The sequence below is a fragment of the Aegilops tauschii genome, chromosome 2, assembly GCF_002575655.3.
Source record: "Aegilops tauschii subsp. strangulata cultivar AL8/78 chromosome 2, Aet v6.0, whole genome shotgun sequence".
NCBI lineage: Eukaryota > Viridiplantae > Streptophyta > Magnoliopsida > Poales > Poaceae > Aegilops > Aegilops tauschii.
Window position 1 is genome coordinate 17,796,614 of NC_053036.3, and position 12,465 is coordinate 17,809,078.

The 12,465-nt window shown below is 46.9% G+C and overlaps 3 protein-coding genes across 3 annotated transcripts; 1 reads left to right on the forward strand and 2 right to left on the reverse strand.

The window, feature by feature from the left end:
* Positions 1 to 492: 492 nt before the first annotated feature.
* LOC141041921 (probable serine/threonine-protein kinase PBL25) lies at positions 493 to 1,652 on the reverse strand. Its single transcript, XM_073509498.1, has 3 exons — positions 1,460 to 1,652; positions 1,009 to 1,237; positions 493 to 900 (listed from the first exon to the last, which is right to left on the reverse strand). The coding sequence occupies exons 1-3, from the start codon at positions 1,650 to 1,652 to the stop codon at positions 690 to 692; spliced, it is 633 nt and encodes a 210-aa protein (XP_073365599.1). The 3' UTR covers positions 493 to 689.
* Positions 1,653 to 2,230: 578 nt separating this feature from the next.
* Positions 2,231 to 8,865, reverse strand: LOC141040621 (uncharacterized). The gene is made up of 4 exons (XM_073506738.1): positions 7,739 to 8,865; positions 5,670 to 7,396; positions 2,459 to 2,880; positions 2,231 to 2,359 (listed from the first exon to the last, which is right to left on the reverse strand). The coding sequence occupies exons 1-4, from the start codon at positions 8,863 to 8,865 to the stop codon at positions 2,231 to 2,233; spliced, it is 3,405 nt and encodes a 1,134-aa protein (XP_073362839.1).
* Positions 8,866 to 9,992: 1,127 nt separating this feature from the next.
* Positions 9,993 to 11,520, forward strand: LOC109731770 (S-adenosylmethionine synthase 2-like). The gene has a single exon (XM_020290947.4). It carries the CDS (start codon positions 10,178 to 10,180, stop codon positions 11,246 to 11,248), a length of 1,071 nt encoding a protein of 356 aa, XP_020146536.1. The 5' UTR covers positions 9,993 to 10,177; the 3' UTR covers positions 11,249 to 11,520.
* Positions 11,521 to 12,465: the final 945 nt, after the last annotated feature.

Consider the following 12,465-nt stretch of genomic DNA (forward strand, 5'->3'; position numbering starts at 1 on the left):
TTATAAAAAAATGCATCTTGATGTTTCGTGCAATGCACGGGCATCTTGCTAGTACACAGAAAAGTATGAGTTCCACACAGAAGGAGAAACACGGGACCCCACACAATAATACAGATTTTGGGCAGCGGGTGCGCAACACCGCCAGTGTCTCGAATCAAATTCATGTTCAAACACGACAAATGATACGCCATCAGAGCCAAACGGTCCATCCCACAGGGTGGGCCATGAATAGTTGCAGGCCAATTGCAAGTTACAACAACGTACATAGATCGAGCAAATCTTCAGCCCTCTACCTATACCGGAGCTGTTGATGAGGGCCCTACCTATATCTCGACCATGGATGAGGTCGGAGCTGCTAATGAGGGGTCTCGCGGCGACGTCGACATGAGATAGGTGGTCGGTTCCGGTGCATGCCTAGCCTGCCGATGATGTTGCATGGTTGTTAATGTCGCAATAAATACTTTCTGTTCCTTGAAGCATACTGATAATGTTCCTTATTGCAGGCCTTTGCTTGCGATCAGGGTTCTGACATATTAGGCCTATCTGAATGCATCTTTTTATTTCTTCTTGGCAAATTATACCTAGGGTTCCATATCTCCGTGATCTTCTCACCTTGTTTTTCTAGTTGCAGAGAACCTGTGAAATCAGACAAAATACCTAGACTGTTACTGTGAAGGGTAAACGCAATGTCAACAAAGGGACGTCCATTTTGAAATGCAAAACAAACAATTCCTCACCATCTCGACAAATTCATTTGAAGATGATGGTTCAGTAACATCACGGGGGTATTTCCGACGTCCTGTTATTATCTCGATGATTATTACGCCCAAGCTAAATATGTCCGACTTGGTCGACAATGCTGGACCACTTTCCTCAAAGAACTCAGGTGCCATGTAACCGCTGAATTAACAACACAAATAGAATTTGGTAGTGTTAAATAGACAGTATAGAAAACACATCTTGCTTATAACTTAAGGAATAATGGATTAAAAAGTGGCAACAACTCACGGTGTTCCAAAACGAGATGACGTTATAATAGTGCCTGGTTGTTCAAGCAACCTTGACAAACCGAAGTCTGCAATTTTTGCTATCATACCGTCGCTGAGCAATATGTTTGTAGGTTTAAGGTCCAAGTGAATAATGGGGGTATCTTTTTGCCCGTGAAGGTGACATAAACCATAGCAAGTCCCTTTGATTATTTTGTAGCGTGTGCTCCAATTAAGTCCACAAGATTCATCTGCATTTGTAACCCAAGAAGAACATTTTGACATATCTTACCTAGAAATTCGACTACATGTTCTGTAGATAATGTATGAAAGTACTACAAATTTGTACGATATATCCTTGTTTGAGTATATTGATCTGTTGTTACATGTGGAAAACAAAGCCCAAACTTCCTAGTCTACAGTATCAAATGAAGATGAAATCGATAAACAACATGCCATATTAAATGTCGTACCAGATAGATACTCACTGAGGCTTCCGGTGGGGAGATACTCTAAGCAAAGTAGCATTTCCGACTTCTCTGCAAATACCATTTTCCCATTGTATGGTGCAACCTCTTTCAGTGTTTCATAGCAGTAGCCTACACATTGCACTATATTGGGGTGCTTAACCGTCATAAGATGACAAACCTCCTTCTCAAACTGCATTTCCACGCGTTGTCGTAACTTACTATTGGCCGGTTGTAATACAATCTTCTTCACAGCAATCATTTCACCATTTTCCAGCACTCCCTGTTTAAAACCATCCTATCAATATGATCGTACGTTACGGAAAAGAAAGACAAGGAGAGAAGAGTATATTGTAACCTTACCTTATATACAACACCAAAACCACCCTTTCCAATTTCTCAGAGAAATTATTTGTGATATCTCTCAAGCATTGCAATGGTACATAGTATGGCCTTGAACTCAGATCATTTGGCTTCCTTTCATGGTTATTTGAAACATGAAAGTCTAGAGACGATATTACCCTATCCATCTCCAGAAGAGGGTCGGAAGCTCGGATGGAGGCCTCATCAGCGACAAATACTTTCATATGCAATACTTCCTGTCTCAAAAATAGTGATCGTACTGGCGTGGGAGGTAAAAGTAAGGAACGTGCTAGTTTCTTTAAAGTATATCCCTTGACGACGGAATCTGGGAGGGGCACGAATGATGTCCCATGAATACCGACGGTGCCAATGACAAACATGCCAGGAACAGATTCCGTCAGTATTCATGCGACATCATTCCGCGCACCTCACAGTTGCTTTAAGGGAAAGTTTAGGTGGATAAGTTGGATCAGACACCCTGAAGTAGAAGTGCTCGTTCCACACTGGGTTCAGATCATTCTCCTTGGTAGTTGTCCGGAACTGCTGATCGTTAAAGGCAAGCTCAAGATAGGGACTTGGGTTACTCTTGTCATCCCGGGGGTCGAGGTCACAAGACTAACCCAAGTCCTTTGCTGATCTGACCCCGAACTGAAGTACTGCATAGACATGGTTCCTCAAAAGGTTGATCTCGCTGTCCACAGCGGCTGACTCGGTGACTTGGGCGCTCACCGTGTCCGGCAAGTTTTCGGTCAAATCTCTGTACCACAAGCTTTGCCAGGGGCCAGCCCAGCCGGTGGTGAAGGGCCTATGGAAGGCGCGCCTCCCGCTGAAAATCAAAGTGTTTTTATGGCAGCTGTTCAGGAACAGATTGCCCACTTCCGAAAACGTGGCGAAAAGGCAGGGGTCGTCGACCGGCACTTGCGCGGTCTGTAACGTGGTCGAGGACGCAAACCACGTCTTCTTCCGATGCCCGCTGGCCAGGTTCGCCTGGAGCGCGGTCCGGACCGCGGCCGAGGTGTCCTGGGACCCGAGGTCAACCAACGAGCTTGTGGCTATGCTTGACTCTGTCCAGGGGAGCAGTAAACGTGTGATGTGGAGCTGTGTTGGGGCACTGTTCTGGACGCTTTGGTTAACTAGGAACAAACTAGCTATTGAGGGGATCTTCCCGACTCACCCGGTTAATACCATCTATAAATGCAACCTATTTCTGCAGCAGTGGAGTCCGTTGGCGAGGCGCAAGGATACTGAGAGGATGCAACATGCTCAAGACCGTCTCCGCCAGGTGTATGTGATGGCTAGGGAGCCAGCCGCCACTTCTTGATTTGGAGTGGCCCTTTTGTTCCGTGCGCGAGCCTGCGTGCTCAGTGTTTGGCCTTCGAGCCATGTAACTTATGCTCGCGCTCTTTTGGCCGTGAACCCTATAACTTCCTGCGTGTGTGTGGCCTGAGCCCTTCTGTGATGTGTGTAAGGTTTGGACGTGGTTGGTACGCTGCCTATGTTGTGGGCTTCATTAATTTAAAGCCATACGCTTCTAGCGTTTTCCTTCTAAAAAAACATGGTTCTTGAGTTATAGGAACGGGGAGTGAGACGGAAATGTAGTCAAACATACCCAAAACACAAATTGTAGGACCGATTTATGCCATTTCTTTCAAGTTTATGTATGAATATGTATATCGAGTGCAAGTTTGTGTATCTTTTGTGCATCATAAGTGTAATTAACTCAAATCACATATGCACCAAGCAAAGCAAAAGGAGCAAACGAATCCGCGCTAGACGGGGAAATCGCAGAACAAATTAATAGAGCAAATTGGGTCTGCTCACCAGTCCAGTAGAGCAGGCGGACGGAGGAGACAGGTCAAACCACGTCGGCCGGGACGACAAACAGAGCAGCTGGAGCAGAGAGGGGAAAGAGGTTGTGTGTTTATCTAGTTTAGCAGCTCTCCCTCTCGCTCTTTTTTTTTATTACAGGGAAAAAATAGACTTTATTCATCATATGTAGCACGGGCATTTACAAATTCTGAGGATGAAATGAAGTCCGGGAGCTCAGCATCCGAAACTGCATACTCTCTCCGCCCCCAAATACATTGCATACAAATCCACTCAAAAGGTCAATCCTTTCTGAGTTTGACAAATATATAGAAGAAAGTATCAACAAAAATAATATTGATAAATAGATTATGGAAATATATCTAATGATGAATATATTAAATATTGATTTGATATTGTCTATTTTAATATTTTCGTATATATCCTTGGTCAAACTTAGAAATCATTGACTTTTGACTGAATTTATCTGCCAGCTATTTGGGGACGGACGGAACGTAATAATACACAGCCATGAAGGTAGCATTTGCCTGCCAGAGTTAAAGCAGAAGACTCACCGTGATGCTGCGTCTTCCGGGAAAGATAACTCACCGTGATCTTGGTGGGTATCTCCAGTAATTATGAGCACGTTTGGTCGGTGTCCTCGTTTCCTCACGTCTGGCCTTGGGCCTCCCTGAAATCTGCCTCGTATGTGATTTTTTCAATGGACGTAAGTGTTTGGTTAATGCCGAGAGACGCAAGTCATGCAACATGCTAGCCTGGCCTGGTAACTACATTGACTTGCTTAGCGCGGCCATCACCTAGACATGTTATTTAGCATGGCCTAACTGCTCGAATTCTGTCACCTGGCCGACCGAGTGCAACATCACCCCCTATTTGCCACTCATTGCGGCAAAATGCTAACAAATCCCACAGTAAACCGATGCTGGTCAAAGAACAACAGTAGTGAGTAGATGATATTCGTATAATAGGTTTGTAATGAGCAGAAGTTATGATAAAGAGCGCTGGCAATGGAAGAAATGCCGCATTATGAACCATTGCTAAAAGTGGTGTACCATTAAGTTGTATACGCGATGTAACACCATGCAACATAAAGGATGTCGACCTCTTAAAAAATGACCTTGGTAAAAGAATTAACCCGATTTCAACTTTAAAAAAAAAGAGAGAAAGAATTTCCTAAAAAAATTCTATGATAAAATAATAATACTAATCTATTTTGGACAACCCTAGCTAATCGGCTATCAGAATTCTAGTTTTGGAACCCTCTGGAAGGTCATTGTCTGGTTTACATCGGTTCTGGTCTGGTTTTTGTTTTATACTTTTCGTTTTTTCTTCTCCGGTTTTTAAAAAATGGTTGAAAATTTCAATAAAAAATGTTCACCTTTCTTAAAATGTGTAAATTATTTAAAAATGTTCATAATTTCAGAAAACATTCAGAAGTTCTAAAAATGATCACGTTTGTAAAATATTGTTCACATGCCTTTTTTCATTTTTCAAATATTTTCTACCAATTTCTAATTTTTGGATTTTTTTGAATTAGATTTTAATTTTTTAATGTTCTATATAAAGAAACCGGGTGAAAAAACCACCTGAAAGAAAAAAAAAGTTAGAAAAATGAACAGGAAAAGTTAGGGCCACTTGACTGCCAGTGCCACGTAAATAGTCGCTACCGTAGGAGAGCTGAATAAGCTAGCCCTGTCGGTCTTTCACTGCGTGAAAGCTGCACTATTTGACGCAGAGCTCCCGAGTCCAGCTGCCAGGGCTATGACTGGCTTATTGTGAGATATAGCCTTTTTTTTAAGGTGAAACTAGGGATTTTATTCAAAGTTCAACACGGAAGGAATACAAATGATATCAGGGAGGATCCCTAGCCACATGTGGCGACCCGCCGGGAGCGACGACGCTGCCTTAGCCAAAGCATGCGCCTCAAAGTTCGACTCCCTCCTCTCAAAACAGAAGGTAATTTTTACAAAATCATTCATCCTCTCATTAATCTCTCTAAGCAGAAAAGCATACGAGGAGCTAGCACCTCGCTTGATATCTGTGACGACTTGCATGCAGTCCGATGCTACTATCGCATGTGAAATATTGAGATCCCTTGCTAGAACAAGAGCTTCATTGCATGCGTGGGCTTCTAGGCTTGGTGTATCGACCAGTCCATCAAGAACAATTGCCGAAGCTCCCAGATAATTTCCAAGTCTACCTCTGCAAACTGCCGCTGCCGCCCCTGTGGTTCCTCGGCGAGAGATAGCGCCATCCACATTTATCTTCACACACGCCTCATCTTCAGGTGGCCGCCATCTTGCTGGCCTCTGCTGGACAGCCGGACTTGTAGTCGTCGTTCTTCCAAGATTTGCCACTTCAAGTTCATCGAGATATCGATTGACGAAACTGAACGTTGAAAGTGGACTTTGATACTCATTGTCATGGATAGCTTTCCGCCGAGCCCACCATATAGCCCACATCATGACTAGGATCTTGGCAAGATCATGCTGATTCGTGGTTTCAAACAGCCAAAAAATCCATAGCCTCGCATCATCAGTTCTGTTGGATAGCATATGTTCAAGGACATCTTCATCACTCAGAGCCCAAACACACCTGGCCATGCGACAATCGAACAAAGAATGCCGCCAAGAGTCCACTTCTTCATTGCATATTGAACATGATGGTGAGGTCGCCATCTTCCTGCTATGGCGCACCGTCCCCGTTGGCAATGACATCTGGGCCAATCTCCAGACAAAAACTCTTACCTTTGATGGGATCTTCACTTTCCAAATCTGAGACCATGCTTTCTTCTCTGCCTCCTTGTTGGAGTTGCTCGCACGGTGTTCAAGCCACTCCTCTCGCTGATGTTTGATACCTGAGATCATCTTGTACGCAGACCGTACAGAAAACACTCCTCTCTTATCATAATGCCAAGCCCAGAAATCTTGTTGCACTCGAAAGCTAAGTGGGATGCTCATAATCACATCAACATCAGGCTTCACAAAATGCTGCATAAGGGCTGGTCTATTCCATGTCCGTGATGTTGGATCAATAAGCTCCAAGACAGTTTGAGGAGGATCAGGGGAGATCGAGCACATAGGTTTTAATTTGTAGTCCCTCGGCAGCCAATTCTCATGCCATATACTTGTGTTCTCCCCCGAGCCTATCCTCTTTATTAAGCCCAAAGCAAGCACATCTCGTCCTTCTATCAGTGATCGCCATACCTGGGAGGGATGAGCTCCCAAGGTCGCCTCAAGAATAGATCCATCTGGAAAGTATCTCGCCTTCAGTACTCTAGCACTTAGAGAATTTGGCTCTTGAAGAATCCTCCACACCTGGCGTGCTAGTAGTGCAAGATTAAAGAGCTCAATATCGCGAAAACCCATTCCTCCCATAAATTTTGGTTTGCACATTGTTTCCCATGATACCCAAGTCGGCTTCCTCTGCCCTTGCTTGCTGCCCCACCAGAACTTCCTAAGAAGACTGTTTATATGCTCACATAGACCACGCGATAGCTTGAAGCACGCCATAGAATACGTTGGTATTGCTTGAGCGACCGATTTAATAAGGACCTCCTTCCCTCCCGCAGACAAGCACTTCTCCATCCAACCTTGGACATGCTTCCAGATTCTGTCCTTGAGATATTTAAAACATCCTTCCTTGGCTCTACCAACATCACTTGGTAAGCCCAAGTATTTATCAGACAGCGCCTCATTATGAACGTCCAACACGTTTTTAACTTCCAGCCGAGTTGCCTCAGAAACTCCCTTACTGAAATAAATGGATGATTTGTCCATATTTATTCGCTGTCCTGGAGCATCACAATATAGTTTCAGCAACTCATTCACCTTGGCAGCACTCTATGTGGTTGCTTCAAAAAAAAAGAGGCTATCGTCGGCAAACAACAAATGGTTCACAGCAGAGGCAGAAGCCGCTACTGAGAGGCCCCTCACGCCACCTCCGTGTGCTTTCAATAAACACGAGAGCCCTTCTGCTGCCAAGAGAAAAAGATATGGGGATATTGGGTCCCCCTGTCGCACTCCTCGGGAGGGCCTGAAATCATCTAACCTTCCACCATTAAACAGAACAGAGAAAGAAACTGATGAAACGCACCTCATGACCGCTGCCGTGAACACTGGACTGATACCCAGTTTGAGCATGACAGCTTTAAGGTAAGGCCATTCTAGCCTATCGTACGCCTTCATCATATCGAGCTTCAACGCACAAAACCGATTATACTTGATCCTCCTTGACTTCATGTAATGGAGACACTCGTATGCCGTTATAAAGTTGTCGGTTATAAGACGACCAGGGACGAAAGCGGATTGCTCTTCGGAGATCACCTTGGGGAGGATTACTTTCAGCCTATTGGCTAAGACCTTTGACGCTATCTTGTAGATGACGTTGCAAAGACTTATAGGCCGAAACTGTCCTAGGATTTTCGGACTTGCAATCTTGGGAATTAGAACGATGAACGTACTGTTAATATCCTCCGGTGAGTCCTCTCCACTTAGCACTCTCTTAATCATGCCTGTTATCTCATCTTCACAAAGCTCCCAATGCCTTTGGAAAAAATGTGCTGGGAAACCGTCAGGACCGGGAGCCTTGGTCGGGAACATCTGAAAAAGTGCCTCCTTTATCTCCTCATTCGTATAAGGCGCATTAAGCTTAGTGTTCATATCTCCATTAACTCTCACAGGAATGTGAGATAGCACTTCCTCCATGCCAATGGTGCCCTCTGATGTATATAGATTCTTATAAAAATCCGTTGCCATCCCTGCCATCTCCTCCGGATCCAAGCTCATAGAGCCATCCTGTCGCTGGAGCTGAACTATTCTGTTCCTTGCCCTCCTTGCACATACTTTTTTCTGAAAATATTGTGTATTACTATCTCCTTCCGAAAGCCATTTGATACGTGAACGCTGTCTCATCATGATTTCTTCTCTATATGATAGCTCCACCATCCTGTCTTGGACCACCTTCTCCTCAAGGCTCGGCCCGACACGGTCCGGTGCAGCTCTCAGGGCTGCTAGCTTCAACCGAAGCTCCCTCAGCTCCTGGCGGACAGACCCAAAGGTCCTTCGTCCCCAGGTTTTCAGTTGTGTTGCTATCGTACTAAGCTTTGCGGAGAGCATTGCAGCTGTGGTAGCTGGCTGCTGCTCCGTCCAGATTTGCTCAATGTGAGTTTTAAAGCTCGGCTCCCTCTCCCACATGCATTCATACCTGAAAGGTTTCCTCATAGACAGTCGTACCTCGCTTGCATCAATAAAATAGGGCTATGGTCTGACTTTGCCGCCGTCAAGTGCTCCAACGTGGCAAACGGAAACATTGATGACCATGTCGGGCTCGCCAAAGCACGATCCAGCCGAACACGGCAGTAATCACCGCCCACAATCCGTTTCTCAAAAGTCCAATCTAATCCCTTGTATCCAAGATCTGCCAGCTCGCAAACATCAACCATCACATTAGTTGTGGGTTGGGAAGCGATGAATCCCTATAACACATACCATTATTCCTTCCGTAGCTAGTGCGATGGGCGTCACCATCACACATGTTTCCTTGTTACCAATCGTGTGGGATGAAGATGGACACCCTATCCACAAGCTTTGAAACATGTATTTGCTTCTAATTGTAACTTAGGTTTATTGATATGAATGAAGCTCTCCCTTTCCTCAAAAAAAGAAGAAGATGGACACCCTATCCCACATGTTTGCTTTTAATCAATTGTGTGCGATTGTCCAACCCATCGCACACGCATCTTTCATGTCAAACGTGTGCGACGGAACCGAGCCCCCTTCCCCTCTCCCTCATTCGACCGACGACATGGGTTGGCGATCTGACAAACCGTGTGAGGTGGCGGGTTTAAACGGTCTGCAATAACTTGATTGCGCTAGTGATAGTATTTACATGGGTGTGGGTAGGTCTCAGTCGACCGAGACTTGACCAAGTCTTAGTAAGTGACATAATATGGTAGAAAGAAAAGAAAAAAAAGGCTGGTCTTTTTTACACGGATTTCAATGTAAAATCTCACGAATATAGCATCGAATGAGATATAATTAAATCTCAATCCACTGAGATTTAGCAAGAGTGTATTTTTGTTCTGGCAATCGTAGTCCACACAATTCATCACTACGAATGATGGAAGTGTCAGTCCAAACGAAAATGGATGGATCGATTGGTAGGTCACCCGGATTACTCAAATTAAGTTGCATGGTTTGTTTGCTTGCAATCATTGTGCATGCATGAAGCATGCTGTCTGATCTCCATCTCACACGTACATGGCTGAATTGTTAGCACAGGTTGTGCAGTCCCGCACCCTCACCAGCAGCAAACACGCGCGCGCGGCCTGCTCGGCTGCCATAAATGGCACGGCCGCCGGCCGGGTTCTTCACACAGCGCACCGACCGGGCACACAGCGCATACATTGATTCCACTTTCTCCTCCGCTTCGCGAACAAAAAGCAGACGGGAGAAATGGCGGCGGAGACGTTCCTCTTCACGTCCGAGTCGGTGAACGAGGGCCACCCCGACAAGCTGTGCGACCAGGTCTCGGATGCCGTACGTGCTGGACGCCTGCCTGGCCCAGGACCCCGACAGCAAGGTGGCCTGCGAGACCTGCACGAAGACCAACATGGTCATGGTGCTGGGCAAGATCACCACCAAGGCCACCGTCCACTATGAGAAGATCGTGCGCGACACCTGCCGCAGCATCGGCTTCGTCTCCGACGACGTCGGCCTCGACGCCGACCGCTGCAGGGTGCTCGTCAACATCGAGCAGCAGTCCCCCGACATCGCCCAGGGCGTCCACGGGCACTTCACCAAGCGCCCCGAGGAGGTGGGCGCCGGCGACCAGGGCATCATGTTCGGCTACGCCACCCACGAGACCCCCGAGCTGATGCCCCTCAGCCACGTGCTCGCCACCAAGCTCGGGGCCCGCCTCACCGAGGTCCGCAAGAACGGCACCTGCGCCTGGCTCAGGCCGGACGGCAAGACCCAGGTCACGGTCGAGTACCTGAACGAGGGTGGCGCCATGGTCCCTGTCCGCGTGCACACCGTGCTCATCTCCACCCAGCACGACGAGACCGTCAGCAACGACGAAATCGCTGCGGACCTCAAGGAGCACGTCATCAAGCCGGTGATCCCGGGCAAGTACCTCGACGAGCGCACCATCTTCCACCTCAACCCGTCGGGCCGCTTCGTCATCGGCGGCCCCCACGGCGACGCCGGCCTCACCGGCCGCAAGATCATCATCGACACCTACGGTGGGTGGGGAGCCCACGGCGGCGGCGCCTTCTCCGGCAAGGACCCCACCAAGGTCGACCGAAGCGGTGCCTACATCGCCAGGCAGGCCGCCAAGAGCATCATTGCCAGTGGGCTCGCGCGCCGTTGCATCGTGCAGATCTCGTACGCCATCGGCGTGCCTGAGCCTTTGTCTGTCTTCGTAGACTCGTACGGCACCGGGAAGGTCCCCGACGGGGAGATCCTCGTCAAGGAGAACTTCGACTTCAGGCCCGGGATGATCAGCATCAACCTCGACTTGAAGAAGGGCGGGAACAGGTTCATCAAGACAGCCGCTTACGGTCACTTTGGGCGCGATGACGCGACTTCACCTGGGAGGTGGTGAAGCCCCTTAAGGTCGGCAAGGCATCTGCGTGAGAAGTGACAACAAGACATCACTTGGGGTTTATTCGCTCATTACTTATCTCTCTTGGATTATTGTTGCCACCTGTCATTGCTAGTCATTTTTCACAGGGCGATGAAAGTAATAAAAGCATATAGTTAGTAATATAGGCCAACAATCGGCTATAAAATGTTGCCATGTCAACTATAACTGACCTAATAGCCGGGCATGTATAATAGTAAATTTTAAATGTGTACTACTTTATTAATAGATGACCCACCTTGCAACCTCACAAAGTGTCTTGGGGCACGTGCTGCAGCCGGCTAGTAATCAACATGCCGCTTCTCTTTCTCCTCCGACTATGGGCATCTCCAACACTGACCCGCAAATTTTCTCTGGCATCTGTCCGCGGACATTGATGCCGGAGGCCACCATCCAACGTTGTCCACATAAATTTCAACCCGCATTTGAACTAACAGACGAAATTTATGCAAACTGACCGATATTCATTAAAGTACGGATAAAAAATAGCACAAATCATCTACACGTAGCATCCAAATTATGTCTAGTACAACAATGTATCCAAATCGACAAGATTAACCGGATGTCCAAAAAGTTTTTCATCAACGAATCATGTCGTCCTACACATACTGTCTCTTCAACTTCATTCAACAGTGTGTGTACGAAAGGCTCCTTGAGGCGCTGCGGCGGTACCTCCCGTAGCAAGCAAGGAATAGCCGTGGCCGAGAGCTGTGTTTGGGCTAATCCTCTAGAGACACAACATGCTAGCCTGGCCTCATGATCACATCGACTTGCTTCACGTGGCCATCACGCAAGCATGTTGTTTAGCGTGGCCCAGGTGCTGGAAAATCGATCGCCTAGCCACCCGAGCGGATCTGCTTTATAACTAATCCTGCTATAGTCAGACGTTTCTTTTGTGGGACAAGTCTCAAACCAATGGCTTTTTTTTTGCAGGAATAACCAATGGCTTTCATAATTGAGCTTTCTCGAGGCCAGTTCTGCGATCCTCAAGAAAACAAAGTGGCTACAGCCTACACACATTAACCTCACACCACCAGATCAGTCTAGCTAGCCCGGAACCGAGAATCCTACTCCGCGCAAATCTTAAAAGTTTCAACCAAACATGCATCACCCTACATGGACCTGCGTAACTTGCGCTTCGCAGAGGTTTTCCTCCTATTTCATGTGCGGTTTTAGCT